At 35.2% G+C, this 27,379-nt stretch overlaps 1 protein-coding gene across 1 annotated transcript; it reads left to right on the forward strand.

Moving 5' to 3' along the window:
• Positions 1-27,379, forward strand: LOC116871747 (cysteine-rich secretory protein 2-like). The gene is made up of 9 exons (XM_032864570.1): positions 1-55; positions 190-226; positions 7,122-7,192; positions 11,562-11,678; positions 12,449-12,536; positions 18,503-18,648; positions 19,105-19,202; positions 22,132-22,220; positions 26,988-27,379. Exons 1-9 carry the CDS (start codon positions 44-46, stop codon positions 27,113-27,115), a joined length of 786 nt encoding a protein of 261 aa, XP_032720461.1. The 5' UTR covers positions 1-43; the 3' UTR covers positions 27,116-27,379.

The following is a 27,379-nucleotide window of genomic DNA, read 5'->3' on the forward strand; positions in this document are numbered from 1 at the left end:
AGAGTCACAAGATATTGCCAAAACTGCAGTTAGTCAATCAGCAATGAGACTATTGGTATGACAAATCTTGTTTCAGACCTGTTGACTTAGATTTACTTGCACAACCATAATTGGCCAAAAACAGGAAATAAGGGTAATATATATATGCTGCTCTGACCTTCTATCTCTCCACCCTCCTTCTTCCTACAGATAAAGCCGATGCTTCACCTGGCTCTGAGAATCAACAGTAAGTAATGTATTTTTTAAGGTGAACATTTTATCGTCCAAATATTATTTATGCTTTTTTGGTGGCAAATGATATATTGTATAAGAATCTATGATTTTCAAAACTCTGTTAATAACCTTTACTGAAAGTAATGAACTTAACTTTTATACTCTTTTTTAGGCTCAGAAAGTAACATGTAGCTCTACTATTCCAAACACACTTTTAACTAATTTAATATCTAAATTAAATTTCACTTTTCATTGTAAAATAAGTATATAATTTCCATATCTATGACTTTTGCAAACAATTATACTAGAACTGCCTTTAATAGAAAAATGAAAAACTAAGGATATATGTGTCACGTATTTCCATTTTAATAATTTTACAATATTCACATATATAGCTATATGTAGATACAGACATTATTAAAATAAGGAGCAAAAACTATTGCTAATAATTTTCAATCTATCAAAACAAAATGATAGCACAGACCTAGAGATAAAAAAATAATTCCATTAGCAATTATCAGCATAATAAAATTTCCCTCATGAAATTCACTCAAACCAAAAACTTCTAAGAAGACTTAGAAGTTTTCTGATCAAAAGTTAATCTACACAAGCAGCTACATTTATATGAAGATTTGAATATAATTATCTACTGAGGATATTTTATATAAGGAAGGAATTGCCACAAAGAACTTTTTTTTTTTTGGCAAATAAGAAGTGATACCTAGTGACGACATACAAGGAGTTATTTACCCTGCAGAGGGAGGATTTGACTTTCAAAATATTTTATTAATGTTCTTCTCTATGGCTAACTGCCATCCAAGGAGCTTAGGGAGGAATATACTGTGCCAGAAAAGATCTGGTGCTGTGTGTTTTGCCAGTTAAAACCAAAGCCTACATTTGCTTGAATGACTCACCCTCTGGAGGATCATCAAAGGAAATTAAAGCAATGACAAGCTGCAAAGCGAGGAACTACTCCATAATGTCGGGTAGGAAGGTCAGTTTGTGCCCCTGAACTGAGGTCAGATTTGTAAAGGGAAGAAGTAAATTAGGAGGAAGAGTGTCCGATCTTGAGGTCTAAATTAGATAGTGCTAATAATTCTAATAATGCCATTTGGTAATTTCAAGTAAGGAGCAGAAAATCATATGTAGAAATGAAAAAAAAAAAACAAAAACTTGCTTTTGGGAACTGTCAAGGTGGCTACTATGATTTAGGTATTTTTTCAGATGTCCTAGGTGGTGAAGTCTAGAAGTTTGGCAAACTCTGTATAGTGTCATCGGCTGCTTCCTGTAGTATAGAAAAGTGGTTGAGATGAAAGAAAGTGACCAGAAGGAAGATTAATATGACATATAAGGTTGAAAAGATTGTATCGAATACTTTTCTGTGCTGATTGATACATAAATGTCTGACTACCCATAATGCACACATTATACACATTGTGTTGATGCTTTTATTTTTCAAAGATTTTATTAATTAATTAAATAATTTATTTATTGAGAGAGTGGGAGGAGGGGGTGAGGGAGAGGGAGAGACTCTCAAGCAGACTCCCGGCTGAGCCCAGAGCTGATGGGGGTGGGGGAATGGGTTGGATCCTACTACCCTGAGGTCATGACCCCAGCCAAATTCAAGTGTAGGACAGTTAATTGACTGAGCCACCCAGGTGTCCCTGTGCTGATGTCTTTAATGGTATTTTTTCTGGTCTAATTGTCTGAAACATTTCCATCCCCTCCTTTCTGGAGCTAGGGCTTTAAAGCCAAACTGTCTGGGTTTATCCCCGGGTTCTTCTGCATGCAACCACATGACATTGCATTATTAAAAATCTGATATTGGGACTGCAGATCTGTAAACTGGGGTATTGAGTGATATTATGTACTCTCTAGATTGTTAGGAGTTTTAATGAGCCCGTAAAGAGTGACACAGTGCTTCACACAAAACCCAGAATCACCATATGAATGCATTATTGTATGGCTCACTTAAGGGCAAAGGAATATGGCCCTGAAAATTTGCATATAAAGCATTTTATCTATTTATGAATTTAATTCCTCTCCTTCTACATTCACCTTTATTGGTAATGCTTAAGAAGGTTCTGGCTTTAATTTTCTCCGCATAACAAGGTAATTTTCCCAGAACCATATCCTAGACAATCTGTTCTTCCTCTAATGCTTTTTTATGCTACCTTGTTTGGTCTACGTCTTAAATTTTCTATTTACCTTCATTGACCCATTTTTTCCATTTCTAATATAATATTCAAATTTTGTCTATACATGTTTGAAGCCTATTTTAATAACTAATATGAAAAGATACCCAAATTAATCCTTCTTATAAAAAGTATATTAGTTATTCATGGGCCAATCAGAATTTTTATTGGGATTATAAAGATTTTTTATATTAATTTAATTAGGATTGATATCTGTATTATATTAACACATACTATTTAAAAGCATGAAAATCTCTCAATTTATGCAGATTTACTTTTATGCCCCTTTCTGGGGTTTTAAAATTGTTTCCCCAAAAGATTTTTTATTCCTGGTTATTTCATAAAATACAGTTTTTGTACTATTGTGAGTTGTATGTTTTCTTTTTAATTTTATGTTCTACTTGAGTGTTGTTAATATATGACAATGTTATTTTTATTGGTTGATATTACATCTTGCAAACTTTTGATTATGATGTATTCTCTAGGTAAATGGCCATATCATTTTTAAATAATGCCAATATTAGCTCTTCCTTTACAAGACTTACAAATGTGTGGGTTTTTTTGTACCGCTTTGATCAGGACCTCTCCAATATGATGTTAAACAGTACTAGTGACATTGCTCACTCTTTTTTTAGTCTCAATATTAAATGAATTCACCTAGAGTTTCTCCAATAACTGTATTTGCTAGAGATATTTGGTTATATTTCCATTATCAAATTAATAATCTCTACCTTCCTTCTTCTTATTTTTAACTATAATAGGAGTTAAATTTCACAACATATTTTGTCACATGATTTTTATTTAGTACACTAATGTGATGAATTGGACCAATACCTTTTCTAATTTGAATTATTCTTTTTTAAATTTTTGAATTATTCTTACAGCTCTGATATAAAATTTATTTGATCATAAAAATCTTTGTTTCCATAAAACAGACTTCTCAGGCAAGGTATGCCTGTATAATTTTTGTAAATATATGTTTTATTAATTAGTAAGTTAATTAATGATGTCATTAGAGAGAACAACTTATTTATTTCCAAGTGAGTGTTTCAAACTTATGGTGGCCCTAACATTAATGTAAAGAAGCAGCAATATGCTTTAATTTAATTGTATATGTAAGTTTATGCTTCAGAAAGACACAATTTCCCCTGCTGTCTGTAATTAGCAGTAAACCATCAACACTTATAATTGTAAATCTTTGAAATGTCTTTGACTTTTCTCTAGTCACACTTATGAGTAATTACTGATCTCTTGAAAAAGAGAAAATTATGAATGGCAGAGCAGAAAAACTATATAAAAGAAGAGAGTTGGTGACATGCATGTAGCAAAATAACTCTTTTTAGGGAAATTATTTAGAAAGAATCAAAGTTTGTTCCTAAGGAAATAAAAGAGGAGACATATAACAATACACATTTAGAAATTGTCTACATGTAAGTAAATGACAGGAAAAGGCAGTTACTTTCCTAATTCATCCTAATGCTTTCTCTGTAACTCTACCAAATGGATGTGCAAATAAAACATATCCTATGTACACTTGTTATTTAGGGAGTCCCCTGAGGGAGAGACATGAGGTAGAACTAAATGTATTGCTCTTACAGCTGATAACAGGTTTTTATCATATTTACTGTATCTGAAATATTTACTTCCAGAGCCTTGCTTTATCCTGGGTCCTTCCCTGTCCTTCTCCAAAGTCGCAGAATAGATCAAGGCAAAAGAAGATAAAACTTTACATTTTACTTTTTCACAAATAGGAAAATCCAACAAGCTCACAGTGTGGGCACTAGAATGATGGCTCCCCTAATGATACGCCAAGACGGAGGATGGGCAGGAATCTTGTCATATTCACTTGACCATGCTCAATAATATCAAGCATGCTATCATGGATAAAGTGTGGAAAACCCAATGGATGCCTATTAAAGGAAAGAACAGTACCTGACTGACACTGAATTACAAAAAAAAAAGGGAGGATCCTTTTTTCTCTTTTGCTCTCACATTTTCTAGGAGGCCCACTTGAGGCCATGACAGAGTTATGTGCATGCCCAAGGAGACTAGTATAGGAGAGAGTCCCCTGGAGACTTTGCAAGCTCCTATCACTCCATCACTGAGCAAGTACAGAGTGAGATGTCTTTAGTCATAGCTACTCACAATGCAGTTCAGAAAAAAATCAAATGTAAAGAAATTGAGGGAAATAAGACCATGAACATGAATCAGAAAAATTGAATAAAATCAAAATTTACTGGGTGGGCTTTAAATGTTCCTACCCAGAGACAAGGTTAGTGTTTTGGGAGTTAGCTATGACTTTCTTTGGAGAGGGGACTCAGAAATGTTCACAGTCTTGAAGGATGTGTCTAAAATCCAGGTTAAGGATTAACATGATCAAAGGCATCATAAAGGGCATATACTCAAAGGATAATGAGGTTATTAATGAGGAGCCCATCCTGACTAGAGTTATGGGGGAAAAAAAGATTATCTAATGAATAATGTACCAGGTTGTGTTCCCCAGGTAACAAAATCTGAGACACAGGAAGTTGAAGAATATGGGATGAATTCCCTAGGAAGGATGGAAAGAGAACCAAGGTACTTTAACGTGAGGTGAAGCTGTGGTATAGTCTTATGGGAGGCTTCAGTCAATCAGCTGAAGTGCTGAGAGATTTCTGCTGTCAACGCTCCCAGCTGAGGGCACAAGCATCCCAAATGGTAATACTAATGTTAATGCTAAGACAGTATGTCTTGTGTATGTATATGGTGATTTTTAAAATATTTTCAAATTGCTCTAACATTACTTATCTCATTCTCAAGAACTGTATGAAGTGATCCTATGTCACCATAGTCTAACTTGATAAAGATTTTCAATTTCATATAGCTAGCTGAAGAGGAGCTGGGTAAAATAGAATTAATGACAACAAAAAAAACACAGGCTTCTTAACACTATAATGCACTCTTCCCATTCTCACATACCAGATGCCAAGGTTAGGTGTTCAAGTTTGTTCAGTATGGAACCAGGTATTTCTGAGAAACAAAAATGCCTTCTGTGGACACTAGGTTTATGTATTTGTTTTATACAGAATTAAGTTAATTTTTCCTTCCATATTCTTTCATTTCTGTCTTCAGTTTTTCATTTTATTCTCCCACCTCTTCCTCTGTTCTAAAAATTACAGTATAACAAAATCAACTTTTTATTGTTATAAATGATATTATAATTATATAGAAGAGTTTAAATTTCCAAAGCATTGTAGAAATTCCTGCATAATTTGTATCCCTTATGGGACCCTTATAGGAATGTTGCCAATTTTGTGATTTTCATTCCAATTGTTTCCCTTCCTATTCTAGTTATTAAATGGACAAAAATACCTCATTAAGATCCCAATAAAATTCTCCATTATATCAAAATTACATATATAAAGGCTATCTTTTCAATATTTTCAACACAAAATGGATATTCTAAGGAAATATTATTTGAGCTAAGTTTTATGAGCTTTATTTTATATTTGAGAAATAACAGAAAAAGATTGACTTAATTGTTAATATTGTGTTTTTTTCTAGTTTTTTCTAATTTCTTATTTGGTCAAATGTGTTTAGTAATCTACTAAATGTGTTTAATAAACCAGCTATTTAATAGCCATGAAAATATTTATAACAATGTAAGCCTTTTGTCAAGGCAGTACATTCATTAAATTCTTTCATTCTTACCTGGAACTCCATGCCCTAAAATGTATAATACAATTTGGTGGGAACTGCATTTTGAGGTTAAGAGAAACTTGGGTTCTGTCCTAGCCATATGCTATCGAGCAATAATACTGTCAGGAGGTGACTTAATACCTCTGTGCCTCTGTTCTTCTCTTATACAATCACCATAATGCCTAAACTTTTGGCTACACCAGGTTGCAAAAAAGCAACTAATACATATGACAAAATCAGAGGCACTTTCCCAAGAGTTGATCATCTTTTTGTATATCTCCCAACACATGAGGGTTGTCAGTATCACTATGCAATAAAATTTCTTTTGTTATCTTAAAACTCATGGCAGGAAAGAAATGGCAAGTGATCATTAGTGATTTGAAGAGATCTTAATGAAGGTATATTTATAAAGGATTAAGAAGGGTTTAAGGAAACCACTAAGACCTAATACAATAGTACCCCTGTATTACTAACAGTTGGGAGCTATTACTTCTGAGTGCGCAGTGTGAAGAAGCCATTCCTAGAACCAAGAGTAGCTACATAGGCAAGAGTGGACCTAGGGTGAAATGGACAGTATATACTTGACATTTATATGTGTACGTAGAAGGCTTCAATCAAGTACTTCCTTTTGTTCTTTAGATCCCTATTGGAGGGTTGTTTCTGGGTGAATTCATTATCATTCAGTGGCATCATGTAACAAATCTCCTCTGGCAGGGTGCCTGGGTGGCTCAGTGTGTTAAGCCACTGCCTTCGGCTCAGGTCATGATCTCAGGGTCCTGGGATTGAGTCCCGCATCGGGCTCTCTGCTCAGCAGGGAGCCTGCTTCCCTCTCTCTCTCTGCCTGCTTCTCTGTTTACTTGTGATCTCTCTCTGTCAAATAAAAAAAAAAAAAATCTCCTCTGGCTATATTACTAATGAATTTGGAACAATTGAAATCACTACCTTGTTTTGTTTTGTTTTCCCCCTGTATTCCTCAGAAGTTCATACACTAAACAGTCCAATGCGGTCTTTGTTCCCTTTGTTTTGTTTTCCCAGCGATGGTCTTATTCCTGGAGTTGCTGTTCCTGGCTGTTGTGCTGCTTCCATTCTTTCCTGCAAATGGACAGGTATGGTCAAGGTTGAAATATATTCAGAATAATTGAAGCAAACTATACATAGAAAGCTATTAGATCAATTTCCATAAGTGAAAAGGAATAGAGAGTCAGGTACATGACAAAGTACTCACTGGATGCTCAGGTACATAACACAATTAAGTCTAAAGCTGTGGTGACCAATCTTGTAGCCTCTAGCCACATGAGGGTGTTGAACACTGGAAATACAGATATTTCAGAACTGAGATCTGCATATATGCATTGCAGAATTCAAGACTTTGTAAAGAAGGAAGGTAAGATATTTCATTAGTAATTTTAATATTGATTGCATGATGAAAACATATTTTGAATCTATTAGATAAATAAGTATATCATAAATATCAATTCAATCTGTTTATTTTTTTCTTTTTCAAAGTGGCCACTCAGAAATTAGAATTATGTTTGATGCTATCATTATATTTCTATCACCTTGTCTAGAGTTGTTTTCTGATTTCCTTTTATTTAATTCATTACAATGTGATCCTCATAGAAAATTAATAATATATTTCTATAATTTAAAATTAGAAAAACTCCTTCACATATATCACATTTATTTTCATAGTTATTGTATAAGAATAATTATACCTATTTTTTAAATTAAAAAAATAAACTTTGGTAAGGGGATTAAGTATTTGGATTTTTTCATGGTCTTACAATTAGTATATAAAGAATAAGATGATCTAATTATTTCTAATATGCTGCTTCACTTTAATAATCTTAAGAACAAGATTAACCTTTCTCTTAAATGTTTGGTGGGTAGGTGTCTATATAAAGTGTCTATCTTCTGATCAGAAAAACCCTGAATGTGAAGTTTGATCATTGCTGTCTGTTCCCTTATTCTTCCTTAACTCTGAGCTAACAAGAATAGCTAAGACTCCACAGATCAGACTTTAGACTAGGCCAATACTCAGGTGGTATTCAGAAATATAGTCATTATGTTATTATAATTAACTTTCAATCTGAAGACAATTTATGCATCACTTACATCTTCATTCACAAAGTTTGCCACCTTCCCAATCTCTTTCCTAGAGATTTTTTAAAAAGATTTTTATTTATTTATTTGACAGAGAGAGAGAGAATACAAGCAGTGGGAGGGGTAGAGGGAGAGGGAGAAACTGAGCAGGAAGCTAACTTCAGGAGAGATCAATCCTAGGACCTTGGGATCATGATCTGAGCCAAAGGCAGACACTTAGACTGAGCCACACAGGTGGCCCCTAAAGATTTTTCTTCATGGTCCTTTCCAATCCCCTGTTATCTGTCTTGTCCGTCTCCTGGTCTTCATTTATAAAATTATTTAAAATATAGATATATTTTTCTCTTTTGCACTGCCAAATATTTGCTAATCAGATTCTCTACATACCTTCTGCCCTGTATGTTTTTTTTCTGCACCTTCTTTTTCTTCTTTTAAAGATTTTATTTATTTGTTTGACAGAGAGAGAGAGATCACAAGGAAGCAGAGAGGAAGGCAGAGAAGCAGGGGAAGCAAGCTCCCTGCTGAGCAGAGAGCACGATGGATGGGGGGCTCCAACCCAGGACTCTGGGATCATGACCTGAGCTGAAGGCAGAGGCTTAACTCACTGAGCCACCCAGATGCCCCAATTTTCTGCACTTTCTTTTTTTAAAATTATTTTTATTAACATATGATGTATTATTTGTCCCAGGGATACAGGTCTGTGATTCATCAAGCTTACACATTTCACAGGACTCACCATAGTCCATACGCTCGTCAGTGTCCATAACCCAAACACCCTATCCCTACTCCTTCCACCCCCCAGCAACCCTCAGTTTGTTTTGTGAGAGTCTCTTGTGGTTTGTCTCCCTCCCAATCCTATCTTGTATCATTTTTTTCCTTCCCTTCCCCCCACAACCCCCTGCCCTGCCTCTCAAATTCCTCATATCAGAGAGATCATATGATAATTGTCTTTCTCTGATTGACTTATTTTGCTCAGCATAATACCCTCTAGTTCCATCCATGTCATTGCAAATGGCAAGATTTCATTTCTTTTGATGGCTGTGTAGTATTACATTGTGTATATATACCACATCTTCTTTATCCATTCATCTGTTGATGGACATCTAGATGCTTTCCATAGTTTCACTATTGTGGACATTGCTGCTATAAACACTCAGGAACGTGTGCCTCTTCGGATCACTAAATTTGTTTCTTTAGGGTAAATACCCAGTAGTGTGATTGCTGGGTCATATGGTGGCTCTATTTTCAACTTTTTGAGGAACTTCCATACTGTTTTCCAGAGTGGCTGCACCAGCTTCTGCACCTTTTAATAGAAAACACTATTCATCCTTTATAACTTCAATCCAGACCATCTTTTACAAAGCTTTCCTAACCTGAATCAAGAATTGATCCCTTGTTTTTTATGTATCTAGCAGAATCCACCTATCACTTCAGTTATCATGTGGTATTATAATTATTATTCATGTCATATAGTCTATTGAAATAAATTCTTTTTTTAGATTTTTTTCTAATCATTTTAGAGAGAGAGAGAGTGACAGTGCAGAGCAGGGATGGGCAGAGAGAGAGGGAGAAAGAATCAAAATAAATTCTTTAGGAATAGATATCGGTATTCCTGGGTGGCTTAGTCAGTTAAGCATCTGTGTTCAGGTCAGGTCATGATCCCAGGGTTCTGAAATTGAGTTCCGTGTTGGATTCCTTGCCCAGTCGGGAGTTTGCTTCTCCCTCTGGCTGCTGTTCTCCCTGCTTGTGCTGTCTCTCTGACATAGTAAATAAATAAAATCTTCTTTTTTTTTTTATAAAGGATAGATACCTTATTAGATCCATTTAATGCTCAACACTTTTCATATTCCCTGTCACCCAATAAAAACTTTCTTGAAACTCATTTAAAAACAATAGACATGTCTTCAGTAGGATTTGTATCTACAAAATAAGATAGGGTAAGAAGGAGGAAATAATTACTTCTTTCTCAGGGACCAAATTTTGGAGTGTTTTGAAATGAAATTCTATTAAGCACATTTTTGAGGGTCAATGGGAAATACGCAAGGATATTATTTTATGCTTTAGTGTAAAGCAGAGATGGGCCACTGCTAATATTTCACATGTGTATCCTTTCTAGCTTAAGAGTTAGTAGCTGGGAATGTGCCAGATCTGTGAGTACAATGAAATTCAAATAAAAAAAAAATTCACTATTGGTCTCTGTCCTTAGGAACATACAAGCAAGTAGGAGAAATGAAGGGCCCTGTCTGTTTAGACTTAGACTTTAAATTCTTGGTTATGTTCATATCACATAACACTCATGTGTAATTTTAAGTTATCAAATATCTTAGACTTTGTGAAAACAGATGAGATCCGGCGCATTCAGAGTGGTATGGCCGTAGACAATCTTGAGGGAAAAGTTCACATATCCTACCCTACCTCCAGGCTAGACACCTCCCCCCACCACATGCACAATGATAAAATATACCGAAATTTCGGCAGCTGATTTTTTTAAAGGTTTTATTTATTTATTCGAGAGAGAGAGAGATCACAAGTAGGCAGAGAGGCAATCAGAGAGAGAGGGGGAAGCAGACTCCCCACTGTGCAGAAAGCCCAATGTGGGGCTCAATCCCAGGACCCTGAGATCATGACCTGAGCCAAAGGCAGAGGCTTAACCCACTGAGTCACCCAGATGCCCCCAGCAGCTGATTTAATAGTTTATGCTGTTACTAAAAAAGGAACAGAGTCAGCAGTGGCCCATTAATTGGGTGATTTTGTTCCTTCTAAATGACCTTGGAATTCTTTAATACTTCAAAATTACCTTTTGAGTGACCCCATGAAATCAGATCAGAATAAAATAGATCTTTAAATCTACCATAATAGGAGGAATAATTTTATGATTACTAAATACACTTTGAACCTGAGCATCCCTTCCCTAAATACATCATTCCTCTAAATACAGATCATATCAGGTCAAAGTTTCCTTAACATCTAGGATGAATCTTGAGGTCTACTCTCATCCCATCTGCTGCAGCCTGTGAATTTGAATGACTATCTTAATGTTTCTGTGTGTTCCTTTATGATTATAAAATATTATCTCTCATATGGCTAGAAAAGATACAGTAAGAATTCCCTTGAAACTAGAAATTGGCATTGGGGGCCTCAGAGGAGATTTCAATTTGTCATGCCATGAACTCCATCTTCATTCTCAAAACTTCAAATTACTTCTTTCCTACTTGTCATAGCTTCGGTTCAGGTTCATTGGCAATGCTTAACAACTAATATTGACTTGAATGCTTTCTAAAATGATCTTGGCTCCCTCGAGTTCACTTATGAACTCTTAAATGCAATTTTAACAAATGTTAAAAAGATAACCTTAATTTTATCTCCCTTTAGGATCTATCCTTTAAAACTTTGTTAACCACTCAAAAGCGAGTCCAAGAAAAGATTGTAAATAAACACAATGAACTAAGGAAATCGGTCTCTCCACCTGCCAGCAACATGCTAAAGATGGTAAGAGGTAATGATAAAGGCTAGTGGTGTGAATCAGCAGTGATTAGAGCAGGCAGGTGGTAACTGGCATCTCTTAAGAACTTTGTGCTTACAAAGTTTTGCTTCCATTCTGCTATTTCATTTGAACTGTATTATGGGCAGGGCAAAAATTAATTTTTCTTTATAATGGTTAAGTAATTGTCAAGTTTAAAGGGCTATTAAGTCAGGAAGGCAAAATTAGAAGACAGATTTTCAGACATCAAATGTGAAGCCATTGCACTTTTTGTCACTGTCTGTCCTATCTACTTTCTTTCGAAATCAGTGTCATTTGGAGTAAATAATAGTCCACTTTCCAAGACACAATCTATAAATGCTAGATGTCTCCCATTTGAATGCGGTGGGCTATAAGTGGAATTGGGAGTAATCTGGGTCAGTTTATTACTATTGAAATATAATTTAAAGACTTCACATATTGGTGAGTATTTAGACTAGAACTATTACTAAAAATCCTAGGTGTGGCTCCTGTACTGTCATAAATTGTCAGATATTGTATTAGATGTTTCTCTGAGTAGACACATCATTTATGAACTTCTTTTCATGTGGAAATGGGCATTGGAGCAGATAAACACACACATACCTCCCTAAGAAAAAGATCTCATCATACTGATGACAATTAATATAGCTATAGAAGTTTTAAAGTAGTGCAAATCAACCTACCAATCAGATTATAAAGCATATGTTTCATTGGAATTGAAGCTTAGGTGTTTTTTTTTTTTTCTTTTGGCATTTAGGAATGGAGCACAGAAGCAGCAGCAAATGCCCAAAAGTGGGCAAACAAGTGCACTTTAGAACACAGCGTGCCAGAGGACCGAAAAACCAGTATGTAAATGAGTAAATATTTGTTGAATAAATGAACAAATAAAATAACATTGGAAAAATCAAATAGAATGGAACATTCTGGGATGTTGTAAGAAGACTTAGTAAATAAATGTTGCTTATACTGCTTGTTTTAAAATCGAACTATCTATAGAGGGAGGGAGAATTATAAGTATTTTAGGCTTCTTGACTGTTTACATTATGCAAATAATTTCTGAAGCAATACTTCATTTGTTCCTCTCAACGAGCTCATGAGTTAATGAGTCATGTAGCATCATTTCTCCAGCTTCAAAGCTTAGGGACATGGGAGAAAAGACCAAGGAGCACATCCTGAAGTAGTGTCATGTACTGGAAAGTTAACCAGGCTTATTGATTTCTTTTTTTAAATCTTTTATTTAAATGCAATTTAATTAACATATACTGTATTATTAATTTCAGAGGTAGAATTCAGTGATTCATTGGTTGCATACAAACCCAGTGCTCATTATATCAGGTGCCCTCCTTAATGCCCATCACCCAGTTACCCCAACCCCCCACCACTTCTCTGCCAGCAACCCTGAGTTTGTTTCTTATAGTCAAGAGTCTCTTATGGTTTGCCACCCTCTTTGTTTTCACCTTATTTTATTTTTCCTTCCCTTTACCTATGTTTGCCTGTTTTGTTTCTTAAATTCCACATATGAGTGTTTGAATGATTGAATGAAATGAAAAGAATGAAATCTTGTTTTTTACAATGATGTGGATGGAACTAGAAGGTATTATGCTAGGTGAAATAACTCTGTCAGAGAAAGACAGGCTTATTGATTTCTAACCCACTGCCCTTTTGCAAATTGATCTGCTTGGTGTTTGAATATCTCCTTATTTTGTATTCATAAATAGACTGAATTATGAGACTAGTTCCTGAATTCTGTTGTAAAAACACTTAAACTTTTAATATCATCATGAATATTTTGTGTATGTTCATTCAGTTTTTACTCTTTGATAATAGTCAAGTAGTTTGCATAGACTATGTACCAAGAATATTTTATATTCTCTTCAAGCATCATCTAGACATTATATTTCAAGCCACCAAAATGTAAATACTAAGTGAGAGCTGAAAAGAGGCAAATGTTTCTGAGCTGCAAGATATTTCATTATTTTTTATTACTTTTATTGTAGCAACAATGCTTTTTTTAAAAAAATTCTATTGTAGTTGAGAATACTTAACATGAGACCTACACTTTTGACCAATTTTTAAAAATACTATATGGAACAATGTTGTACAACAGATACCTAGAACTTATTTACCTTGCTTACCTGAAATTCATTGATTAGTAAGTCCGATTTCTCCTTTCCCTCGTCCTCAGCCACCACCATTGAACTCTGATTCTGTGAATTTGACTCTTAGATATTTCATATAAATGGACTCGTGAAGTAATCTCTCTGGTGACTGGTATATTTCCCTTAGCATCATGTCCTCAAATTTCAGCCATGTTATCACATGTTGCAAAACTTCCTCCTTTCTTTTAAAGATGAATGATATTCCATTGTGTGTGTGTGTGTGTGTGTGTGTGTGTGTGTGTGTGCATGTGTGATCATGTCATCCATTCACTTGTCCATGGACATATAGGTTGTTTCCAAATGTTGCCTATTTTGACTACTGCTGCAGTGAACGTGAGGGTGTCAATATCTCTTTAAGATGCTGATTTCAATTCTTTTGGATAAATATTCAGAAGTTGTATTGCTGGATCATTTTGTAGTTCTACTTTTAATTTTTTTGAGGAAACTCCATACTGTTTTCCACAGTAGCTACACGTATTTTTTCATTCTCACCAACAGTGTACATGATTCTGATTTCTCTACGTCCTCACCATCACACTTGTCTCTTTTTTCTTTATTTCATAATAGACATCACAATAGGTGTAAGGTGATATCTCATTGTGACTTTGATGTACATTTCTCTGATGATTAATAATGTTGAGCGTCTTTTTATGTCATGGCTGGCCACCTGTAGGTCTTTGGAAAAATACCTGTTCATGTCTTCTGCTCAAAAAATAAGCAGAAGATTTGAACAGGCATTTTTCCAAAGACCTACAGGTGGCCAGCCATGACATAAAAAGACGCTCAACATCACTCGTCATGGAAATGCAGTCAAAACAACAGTGAGGTGTATCATCTCACACCTACCAGAATGGCTAAAATAAAAAACACAATAAACAACTGTTGGAGAGGATGTGGGAAAAAATTAACCCTCATGCACCATTCATAGGAGTACAAACTGATGCCACCACTGTGGAAGAGAGTATGGAGGTTCTTCAAAAAGTTAAAAATAGTACTATCTTGCAATCCAGTAATTGTGCTACTGGGTATCAGTATCAAAATATCAAAATATCAAAAACACTAATTCAAAGGGATACATGCACCCCTATGTTTATAGCAGCATTATTTTATAATAGCCAAATTATGGAAGCAACCCACGTGTCCATTGATAGGACAGAATGAATAAAGATGTATATATACACATGCAAACATATGATACAGTATTATTCAGCCATAAAAAAAAAGAAATTTTGCCATTTGGAACAACATGGATGGAGCTAGAGAGTATAATGCTAAGCAAAATCAGTCAGAGAAAGACAAATACTGTATGATTTCACTCATATTTGGAATTTAAGGAACAAAATAAATAAGCAAAGGAAAAGAAGAGAGACAAATCAAGAAAACAGCTCAACTATAAGAGAACAAACTGATGGCTACCAGAGGGAAAGTGGGTGGGAGGATGAGTGAAATAGGTGATGGGGATTAAGGAGTGCATTTGTGATGAGCACAGAGTGATGTAGAAAATTGTTGAATCACTGTAGTGTAAACCTGAAATTAATATAACATTGTATGTTAACTACGTTGGAAATAATAAAATTAAATAATAAAAATAAATAAAAGTAAAATACTAAATAAAAAGTGGTAAATAAAAAATAGAAAAAAGAAACAAAAAAACTGCCCATTTTAAAATAGGGTTAATTTTTGCTATTGGGTTGTATGAGTTCTTTTTGTACTTTGAAAATTAACTCCTTATCAATTATATGCTATGTAAATGTTTTCACCCATTCCATAGGTTACCTTTTCATTTTCTTGATTTTTTTCTTTTGTTGTGCAGAAACTGTTTAGTTTTATTCAGGCCTACTTAATTTATTTTTGCTTTCATTGCTTGTATGTTTAGTGTCCTATCCAGGAAAGAATTGCTAAGAACAATGTCAAAGAAGTTTTTCCCTATATTTTCTTCGAGGAGGTTGACAGTTTCAAGTCCTACATTTAAATCTCTAACCTGTTTTGAGTTAATTTTTGTGAGTTCTATAAAATAGAGGTCTTCTGAATGTATCTGTCCAATTTTCTCATCACCTCTTATTGAAGAAGGTATTTTTTGCCCATTGAGAAGAACCAATGTTGTTAAAATGTCCATGTTACCCAAGGCCATTTATGTACCTATTGTTCAAGTTGTACATCTTCCTTGAAGAAAGATATATTCAAGTTCATTGTGATCAGAAAAGATCTGTAGTCAGTTCCTCAGGCAGCCCCCCAAAAAAGATTGATCTTCAGGCATTTCATTCAACTCTTTTCCTATTCAGGAAGAGGCTGAAAATTGTTGTTGTTGTTGTTGTTGTTTTTTTATCTGCTCATTCTGTGCTGAACTGGGAAGGGAAACTGAGGCAACTGTGAACCCAAATCTCTATCTTTTCTCATTTGCCCCAGGCAGCTAGATTATGCTAGACCTTATTAGCATTCTCAGAGTGCAAGGACAGTTTTTGGCAGTCTTTGGGGTAGCCTCTGGAAAATTTATGGCATTGAATGCATAGACCAAATCTGCCCCACTCTAGGGAGAAACAGGCAGCAGTGGTGTTAGTTGGCTTGTTCTATACTGAACTGGAGAGAAGAGCTATGGCATCTACCAATCCAAACTACCATCTCTGCTCTCCCTCAGGGAGCAACACTGTGCAAAAAACTTCAGAGCTCCAAGACTGGCAAGACAGATGCCAGTTCTTTGGGCAGCATTAGAGAAATTAGAGGACTGGACCCACCAATCAACTCTTTGCTTTCTCAGGAGGAAGCTGAGAACTAAGATTATTCATTTGCTTGCTCTGTGCTGAGCCAAGGGGAGGAGATATGGTACCTACCAGCTCAAGCCATCATCTCCATTTTCTCCAGGGGGTAGCCTGTGCCTGACTGTCAAAGCTCTAAAACCATCAAGACAGAAGCAAGCCATCTGGGGAGTTTCCTTAGGGAAGGTTGGGATGTTGGACACTGGAATCAACTCCTTCCTTCCCCCTGGGAGAAGTTGGGAGCTAGGGGACCTCTTCCTGATCATAAGGAGGCACTGTTCTGAGGGTAGGCATTCTAGCAAAGGGTGTCCCAGTTTCCCTACAGATTTCAGTGAGTCTGCATTCATATTCTCCCATAGTCTAGGAGTCTTTCAGTTAGTTTTCCCACAAAAGGCAATTTATTTGGAAATTGTTACTGGATCAGTGTGTTAGGGAAATGAGAGTCCAGGGGTCCCTACTCCCCCATCTTGCTGATGTCACCTTCTACAAGGCTCTTCTTGGCTAATTCTCTGAGGAAGATTTGGCCTTATGACATTCTGATTTAGTGATTAAGAGAGACTCCAAAAGCTTTGAAATCTGCCATCCCTCCTGATGTCAGTTGCCTGTTAATTGGGGCTCTTATAGACTGCCTGTAGAACTCTTTTTGGAAGGTCACAGAAAAATCCTAATTATAAACATTTAGACAAAATCCAATATGTGAAAAATCTCTGATGAGAGTGGACAAGAGGTGGAGAAAAAGAATGAAAGTTGGTCACTGCTTTTTGAGAATTTACAGTATAAAGCTGAGAGCATAGGCATCATTACAATGTGGAGAAGTAGCCTTCTTTTTTTTTAAATAATATTTTTGAGTAATAAGATTTTTAATAATATTTTTTATTTTTGAATAATAAGGTCTTTGTAACCTATGCAAACTTTTGCATGTTGATGCCTGTCTCTGCATCCTAGACCAATCTATTTTTTTTCTTTTTTTTTTTAAGATTTATTTATTTTAGGGACACCTGGGTAGCTCATTTGGTTAAGGGTCTACCTTCAGCTCAGGTCATGATCCCAGCATCCTGGGATCAAATCTGGCATCGGGCTCCCTGCTCAACAGGCAGCTTACTACTCCCTCTGCCTGCAGTTCCCCCTGCTTGTGCTCCCACTCTCTCTCACAAATAAATAAATAAAATCTTTTTAAAAAATTTATTTATTTTAGAGAGAGAGAGATAGAGTATGAGCTGGAGGAGGGGCAGAGGGGGAGAGAGAGGGAGAGAGAGAGAGTAAGAGAACCCCAAGCAGACTCCCTGCTGAGTGGGGAGCCTGATGCAGGGCTTGACCTCATGATCTGAGATCATGACCTGAGCTGAAATAAAAAATAGACCTCTTAAGCTACTAGGTTACCCAGATGTCCCTAGACAGATCTGTCTTCCATTCGGCTTTAGAGCTGAGAAGGACGGAAGCCCTTTTAATTATGTATTACAATTATAAATATAGACATTGTGTTTGAAGGGCAACATCCTTGCTTGCATGTAGTTGATTTCTTTTTTTTAATATTTTTATATTATGTTAGTCATCATAGAGTACATCATTCATTTTTTATATAGTGTTCCATGATTCATTATTTGCATATAACACCCAGTGTACATTGCAACATGTGCCCTCTTTAATACCCATCACTGGGCTACCTCATCTCCATACCCTGTTCCCCTATGAAACCCTCAGATTGTTTCCTGGAGTCCATAGTGTCTTATGGTTCATCTCCCCCTCTGATTCTCCGCCCCCCCCTTCAGTTTTCCTTTCCTTCCCCTCTGGTCTTCCATGCTATTCCTTATGTTCCACATATGAGTGAAACCATGTAGTTGATTTCTTTTGCCATTGCATGTTTTATTGCTTCCTCAAGAATAATCCATTTATCTTTAGGTACAAAATGTGGTGAGAATCTCTTTATGTCAAGTTACCCTGCTTCCTGGTCAGATGCAATCCAAAACTGGTATGATGAGCACCATGATTTTGTCTATGGTGTAGGACCTAAGAGTTCCAATGCAGTTGTTGGGCATTACACCCAGGTAAGACAAACAAATGAAAATACTTTTTGGACCACAAATGCTCTAACATGAAAGCATCTCTAAATTATGACCAAGTCCAATGTTCAATTTGGGTAAGAGCATGAATAGATATGATAGTCCTGGCATTGGCTGGTACTTCATCTAGAGTTGTCTTCTTTTCCCATCACTTGCAAAACTCTTGGTAAGGAAGCATACTCCATATTTTCTCAAAATTAGAAATGGATAAAATAGTGAAGATATGTTAAGATTTAATATTTTAAAATTTACAATTTTCTTCAATAACTGAATTAAATATTTTCAAAAGGAACAAACTATGATAATATCAAATATTTTCAAAAGGAACTTGGCTATAAACTATGATAGTATCATTTTTTCAGTGTTACAGTTGCTACTATTTTTTGCAGTATTTTCCCTCTTCTTTAATGTACTCTCCTATATTCCTTTTTGAAATTGTAGGTTGTTTGGTATTCTTCTTACCATGTTGGATGTGGTGTTGCCTATTGTCCCAATCAAAAGACTCTAAAATACTACTATGTTTGCCAATATTGTCCTGCGTAAGTATATATTTTAGAGTTTCATGCAATAATCCTATGTGCAATTTAATATTTTTTAAATTCTTGTATAGTAGACAAACTAGAATATAAAACATTTAAGTAATGAAAAGGAATAAATGATTTTTTCATCTTTTTTTAAAATGATGCATAGTTCATATACAATGTCATATTATTTTAGGTGTATGACATAATACCATGTCTATACTTTATGCTATGCTCACCACAACTGTGGCTATCACCAGTCACCATATAATGCTATTATAACTATATAATATTATTGACTATAATCCCTATGCTCTACTTTTTATTCCCATGACTTAATTTTTCCATAACTGTAAGCCTGTACTTCCCACTCCCCTTCAACTATTTTTTTAAAGATTTTTTATTTATTTCTCACAGAGAAAGAGAGAGATCACAAGAAGGCAGAGAGGCAGGCAGAAAGAGAGGGGGAAGCAAGCTACCCACTGAGCAGAGAGCTCAATGTGGGGCTCAATCCCAGGAGCTTGAGATCATGACCTGAGCCAAAGGCAGAGGCTTTAACCCACTGAGCCACACATGTGCCTCTCCCCTTCAACTATTTTGCCTACCCCCTCATTGTCACCCCTCTGTCAAACATCAGTTTGTTCTTGTACTTGGGGTATATTTGTGCTTTTTATTTTTTTTATTATTATTATTTTTAGAATCCCTATATAAGTGAAATCATATGGTGTTTGTTTTTATCTGTCCAACTTATTTCACTTAGCATAATACCTTCTGGGTCCATCCAGAAGGAATACATCTTTGGAAATGCCTTTTAAGTTGAGATACATTCAACTTCTCAGGGAAGAGACCAGGTTCTCAATTCCAGGTATAAAATCTGAAACCCTCTTTTCTCATTTACAAAGTGGCATCATTTCTATCAGTTGCCTTTCCCTTGAGCCCACAGCTATTCTATGAGCAACACTCTAGATTTGATATCATCGGTTCTCACTAACTTCACACTTTAGAAGGGTGACAGCTTGATGGTTAAGAAGTGATGGTAGTGGAGTGGCAAGTAGGGGATGGCAGATTGAGATTTTAGCTTCTCCTGCTAAAATATCCTTTGTCCCATTTATCTAAAAAATCACCCACATTATTACCTCACAGATTATTCATTCTTTTGCAGCTCAGAGGTTTTTCAAGAGATCCTTAATGTACTTCAGGGTCCAGAAGAGAACAAAATCTTGTCTTTATTTTTCAGAAGTTTTCATAAAATCTCTATAATGAACTATCCTTTAAGGTCTTGACCTATAGCAGGAAATATGTTATTTGATCAAGGATTATGTCTGAACTTACCCACAATAAATTCTTTGAATATACTGAAGATCTAATCTCAATATCTCTGTTAACATTAATTTCTTTTAATGTTTGACGTTTCTTGCCAATGGAGACAGGAGGACCCCTAGAACCAAGGCTCCTACAGGATTTATTTGAGACTGTAGATAACCTGAGCATATGGATCTCCAGGGTGAGAAGTATGACCTCCAATACCATTTTCTTGCAAGCACTTATTAAGGTTTACTAGAAAGAATTGAGAGGTCCAGGCACCTGGGTGGCTCAGTGGGTTAAAGCCTCTGCCTTCAGCTCAGGTCATGGTCCCGGGATCCTGGAATCAAGCTTCCTCCTCTCTCTCTCTGCCTGCCTCTCTGCCTGCTGGTGATCTCTGTCTGTCAAATAAATTAAAAATAAATAAATAAATAAAAACAAATTTAAAATAAATAAATAAGTAAATAAAAGAAAAGAAAAGAAAAAGAATTGAAAGGTCCTAGGAGAATGCACCTATCACTGGCTGGCTCTAAGAGAGGAGGATCTGGAGCCAGTCATCTGAAGTGAGAGTTGGAGTGAATAATGAGGAAAAGCGGGAATGAGAGAAATTCCAGAACATGTTTGTGCCTTATTTCACATTTTTCCAGGGACTCACACATGGTTATTATATTCTGTGCAGGGAGTGAGATTCAGGTGCATGGCTTTGTATTTTTGGCCCACTTAGTACTATTGAGACTTTGACTCTCTTGAATAATATTCATCAATGAGATGTAGGTTAGTTATTGTAAGACCAATATACCTTACTGATTAGTGTTAATAAAACTGTTTTTTCTACCATTCCCATTTTTCATAAGCATTAAAATCTCACACACAAATCCTCTACACATTCAAAAACCTTTAAGCATCCCTACAACCAAAAACACACATCAAAAACTACTTTAAAATTATTACTTCCATCTTTTTGTTAGTGTTTTATTTATTTGAGAGAGTGATTGAGAGAGAACAAGAAGTAGGGAGGGACAAGCAGATTCCCCACAGTGCAGGGAGTCCGATATGGGGCTTGACCCCAGGACCTTGGGATCATGACCCGAGCCAAAGGTAGCGGCTTAACCCACTGAGCCACCCAGGCGCCCCTCAATACCACCATCTTGAAGGCAAAATTATCCAGGGGCTTTGCCTTCCTTAACTCATATTATAGAAATTATCATTTTTAATATAAAATTATATGTAACTTTAAGCATTTACATTCTGCAACCTTTTTGCTCCCAAGTTGTTCTGTCTCTCTAAAGGATAGGTTTTATCACTATCCAGCACCTTGGGGTTCACTAATTTAGCAATCTGACCAAATCTTTTGGGGAAGAAAGAATGTCATGTTAAAATGGACTCTGAATATTTTGGACCCTATTAATCCCATTTCAGTTGTTCAGGCTGTGAAATTATGGTCAAGGACATGAGTGAATGTGTAAGTTATTTTCTTTAACACTGATACCTGAGTATATGTTGAGAATTTTAGTTTTTCAGTTATTTGATATGATGAAAAACATTGACCAAATATTAAGGTATATATGATGATAGATGCTACCCTGGAAGTATAAACTAAACTGAAAAATGAAAAATGTTTGACATTTTGTCTTTCAAATTTCAGTGGTAATCTTATTAGCAAGATACATACCCCTTACCTGAAAGGAAAAACTTGTGCCAGCTGTCCTTATCACTGTGTCAATGGACTATGCAGTAAGTTTGATGTCATTTGTTTGTTAATATATATAATAAAATAACCTGACTCTTTTTTTCTCTATGGGTATGTCTTATCTTTTTAATTATTTATTTAAAGTCAATTTAATTAACATTATATTATTTGCTTCAGGGGTAGAAGTTAGTGACTCATCAGTTACATATAGTAACCAGTGCTCATTACACCAAGTGCCCTCCTTAATGCCCAAAATCTAGTTACCCCATCTTTGCACCCACCTCCCTTCCAGAAACCTTCAGTTTGTTTTCTAGAGTTTAGCGTCTCTTATGGTTTGCCTCCCTGTCTGTTTTCAACTTATTTTATTTTTCCTTCCTTTCCCTTATGTTCATCTGTTTTGTTTCTTAAATTCCACATATGAGTGAAATCATATAGTGTCTGTCTTTCTTTGATTGACTTATCTTACCTAGCATAATTCCCTCTAGTTCCAACCATGTTGTTGCAAATGGCAAGATTTTGTTCTTTTTGATGGCTGGGTTATATTCTAATATGTATATCTATATACATATATGTATATAGATATATATGCCACATCTTCTTTGTCAGTTCATCTACCAGTGGACTTCTGGGCTCTTTCCATAGCTTGACTTTTGTGGATATTGCTACTCTGAACATTGTGGTTCATGTGCTCCATCGAATAGCTATGTTTGTAGACTTTGGATAAATGCCTAGTAGTGCTATTTCTGGGTCATTGGGTAGCTCTATTTTTAATTTTTGAGGAACCTCTACATTGTCTTCCAGAGTTTGCATTCCCATCAACAGTGAAAAAGAGTTCCCGCCAACATCAGCTGTTTCCTGATTTGTTCATTCTAGCCATTCTGACCTGTGTGAGGTGATATCTCATTATAGTTTTGATTTGTATTTCCCTGATGCCAAGTGATGTGGAACATTTTTCATATGTCTGTTGGCCATTTCTATGTATTCTTTGGGTAACTATCTGTTCATTTGTTCTGCCCTTTCTTGACTGGGTTTTTGATTTTGAGGTGTTGAATTTGATAAGTTCTTTATAGATGTTGATACTAACCCTTTATCTGATAAGATATATTTTGCAAATATCTTCTCCCATTCCATCAGTTGTCTTTTAGTTTTGCTGACTGTTTCCTTTGTTGTTCAAAAACTTTTGATCTTGATGAAGTCCCAATACTTCATTTTTGCTTTTGTTTCTTTTGGCTTTGGAGATGTGTTTAGCAGGAAATTGCCATGGCCGAGGTCGAAGAGGTTGTTGCCTATGTTCTTCTCTAGAATTTTGATGAATTCCTGTCTCAAATTTAGGTCTTTCATCCATTTTTTTAAAAGATTTTATTTATTTATTTGACAGACAGAAATCACAAGTAGGCAGAGAGGCAGGCAGAGAGAGAGGAGGAAGCAGGCTCCCCACTGAGCAGAGAGCCCGATGAGGGGCTCGATCCCAGGACCCTGAGATCATGACCTGAGCTGAAGGCAGAGGCTTCAACCCACTGAGCCACACAGGAGCCCTTCTTTCATCCATTTTTGAGTCTATTTTTGTGTATGGTATTAGAAAGTGGTCCAGTTTCATTCTTCTGCATGTGGTTGTTCAGTTTCCCCAACAACATTTTTTGAAGAGACTGTCTTTTTTTCCATTGGATATTCTTTCCTGCTTTGTCAAAGATCAGTTGACCGTAGAGTTGAGGGTCCATTTCTGAGGTCTCTGTTATGTTCCATTGATCTATGTGTCTGTTTTTGTGCCAGTTCCATACTGTCTTGATGACAACAGCTTTGTAATAAGACTTAAAGTCTGCCATTGTGAGGCCATCAGCTTTGGTTTTCTTTTTCAACATTTTTTTTGGCTATTTGGGTCTTTCCCTGTCTCATACAAATTTTAGGATTATTTGTTCCAGCTCTGCGAACAATGTTGATAGTATTTTCATAGGGATTGCATTGAATGTGTAGATTGCTCTGGGCAGCATAGACATTTTAACAATATTTGTTCTTCCAGTCCATGACCATGGGATGTTTTTCCATGTCTTTGTGTCTTCCTCAATTTCTTTCATAAGTGTTCTCTAGTTTTCAGAGTACAGAGCTTTTACCTTTTGATTAGGTTTATTCTTAAATGTCTTATGTTTTTTTGGTCCAGTTGAATGGGATGAATTCCTTGATTTCTCTTTCTTCTGCCTCATTTTTAGTGCTTAGAAATAGGAATAATAAATCAACAAAATCAATATTTTATATACTGCCAATTTGCTGAATTCCTGTATCAATTCTAACAAATTTTTGTGGTGTGTTTTGGACTGTCTACATAGAGCATCATCTAACGAACGTGGATACAAAAATTCTCACCAAGACCTTAGCTAATAGCATCCAACAGTACATTAAAAAGTGAGACCAAGTGAGATTTATTCCTTAGCTGCAAGGAGGGTTCAACATCTGCACGTCAATCAGTGTGATACATCACATTAATTAAAGAAAGGATAAAAACCATATGCTCTCAGTAGATGCAGAAAAAGCTTTGACAAAATACAGTATTGTTACTTGATAAAAACTCTCTACAGGATAGGGATAGAAGGAACATACCTCAATATCATAAAAGCCATAGACTTCTTTTTTAATTTTTTTTAAGAATTAGGAAAGCTTCTGATTGTAACCAACTTAAACAAAGTCTTCATGCAAAAGACAAAAATAAAAGTATGTAATAGCTGTGTCTAATTAAAATTTTTACACAGTATCTATGTATTATTTGCAATGAAATTCCTGATACCATGTGTAACCTAAAGAAACATTTACCATCAATGTATATGCACTTGTTATATATGGGCATATATAAAAATATTTCTGTGGAAATAATTCATTACAATTAAATATTTTTTTCTATCAAAGTTAATGCAATTACATCAAAAGTGGGATTTTATAAAGAGAAAATATGTACAAGATATAACAGTGTGAGAACAGACACAGTTCAGTTCAGACACCAGTCTTTATATAATGAATGAGTTTATCATACTAAATTCTTTATTTCCCCCCAGTATGCTTAGAATAATCAAGTTTAATTTTTTTTCAAGTTTAATTTAATAAACACTCACACTTGTGTTTGCTAGTAATTTTTACATACTTTTAAAATGACAATCAAATCTGCATATAGCATTATTAGCTCACAGAAGCTTCAAAATATTATAGCAATAGAGTAAATGTAGTGTCATATATTTCATGTTTAGTGTTATGGATTTAAATACAAAGAATTAGCATTTTTGTTTAGTTGTGATATGTTATCAAAATTATTAAGCCTGGTGGTGGGTATTATGGAGGGCACGTATTGCATGGAATACTGGGTGTGGTGCATAAACAATGAATTTTGGAACACTGAAAAAAAAATTTAATTTAATTTAATTTAAAAAAGAAAAAACCTCATAAGCCACCAAAAGTGAATAAATCAAGTGTGAATGCAATGTTAAAATACATATCTGTATAAAATTCAATGAATTAAATAATTAAAATTAAATATGATAATATAAATAAAACTAAGGCTGACCTCAAACACAATAAAGTATATTTAAATTGAAAAAAAATTATCATGAACAATGCAGCTAACCCATTAACTGAAATTTTTACCTTTCAAATGCATTCACTAGATTGATCTGTACCATTTTTTCTGAGTGAATTGTATAGCTCTAATTCAGAATATTGAATGATATCAAAGCTATACATCCATTAAAGAAGAAAATATTTACTCTTCTGTTGAATAATATTTGTTAAAGGGTTTGGAATTTATCCTGTTAGCAATAAGCAATCAACTGAAAGATTTTTCAACAGAAAAGTAATGAGATCAGAATTGTGTTTTATGAAAATCTGGCAGTAGTGAATGGAAGCCAGCTTGGAGATTGTTGAAAACGGGGGTTCAAAAAAACAAATGGATGTTTTTACTGCATTAGGACAGAAGTAATGAAGAGAAATGGACAGTAATGAGCAATAGGAAGGAAGTAGCAAAACCAGTGTTTGTTTCTTGTGTTTGATAAATGCTGATAAAAAGTAAAAAGCAGTGAGTTCATGTTGATTCCCAGTTCCTGGTTTGAATTATTTAGTAACTAGGAATTTCATTTCTCTGATATAGGGGAAATTGAGTTGGGAGTTGGGGAGTGACTCCAAAGAAATGCCACACTTGGGAGTAGAATGATGAATTTAGTTTGAGAGCTATTGAATTTGTGGCCAATGAGGAACTTTGAAGTAGAAATGTCTGATAATCATAGTGAAATTCCTTCTTGTTTTTACATTTACATTTTCTCATAATGATTTCTTACTCTTGAAAGAAAGACTAGTGTCACTAGAGTCTGGATAGAGCAACAGTGTCTAGTAAAATCTTTTGCAATAAAGGAAATATTCAATATTTTCACTGTCCTGTAAAGTAACCTCTAGAAAAATTGATTATTGAGTGCTTGACATGTAACAAGTATCACCAGTGGCCTGAAAATTTATTTTTTAATGTTATGTAATTTTAATTAATTTAAGTTTAAACAACCACATGGCTAGAGGCTATAATTTTGGACAGTGTAATTGTAGAGAAACTCATTTAAGTTTATTTTACTTTATTTTCTGAGAAAAGAAAATATGTCAATTCATTTTAGAAACATTCCAGAAAGCTCAAATTTTAAAAGAAGTGATGGATTAATGTGTCCCTTTGCATTGTAGTGTTATACCAACTTGTTTGCTCAATTGTCTTCTCCCCATTTACATTGAATTTATCGTTCGCATTGCTGCTTGGAGGAAAACAATAATGAACTGACTAATTATTTTTATTCCAGCCAACAGTTGTGAACATGAAGATGAATTTTCTAACTGTGATGTTTTGAAGAAAAACAATAGCTGTGGCCATTATTTTGTCAAGAAAAATTGTAAGGCCTCCTGTGAATGTGAAGACAAAATTTACTAAATGCCAATACAGACTGAGCAAGGCTAAGAGAAGGAGAACCGCATCATCTACTTAGATTTGACATTAGCACAGATGTAAGCATGTTAGCTACAAATTTTATTCCAAATAATAAGTCTTTTTCTCTTGGATCTACTTTTTATTTTACAGAAATCTCTTTCATACAAAGGATTAAAAAATAACATAATCCATGATTATCTGTTGCTCATGTAAAAATCATGAGCAATAAGGAAATTCTGAGAAAGCATTACAGGCCAGAAGAGACTA

The sequence above is a fragment of the Lontra canadensis genome, unplaced genomic scaffold (assembly GCF_010015895.1).
Source record: "Lontra canadensis isolate GAN:19392208 unplaced genomic scaffold, GSC_riverotter_1.0 scaffold27, whole genome shotgun sequence".
NCBI classification, from domain to species: domain Eukaryota; kingdom Metazoa; phylum Chordata; class Mammalia; order Carnivora; family Mustelidae; genus Lontra; species Lontra canadensis.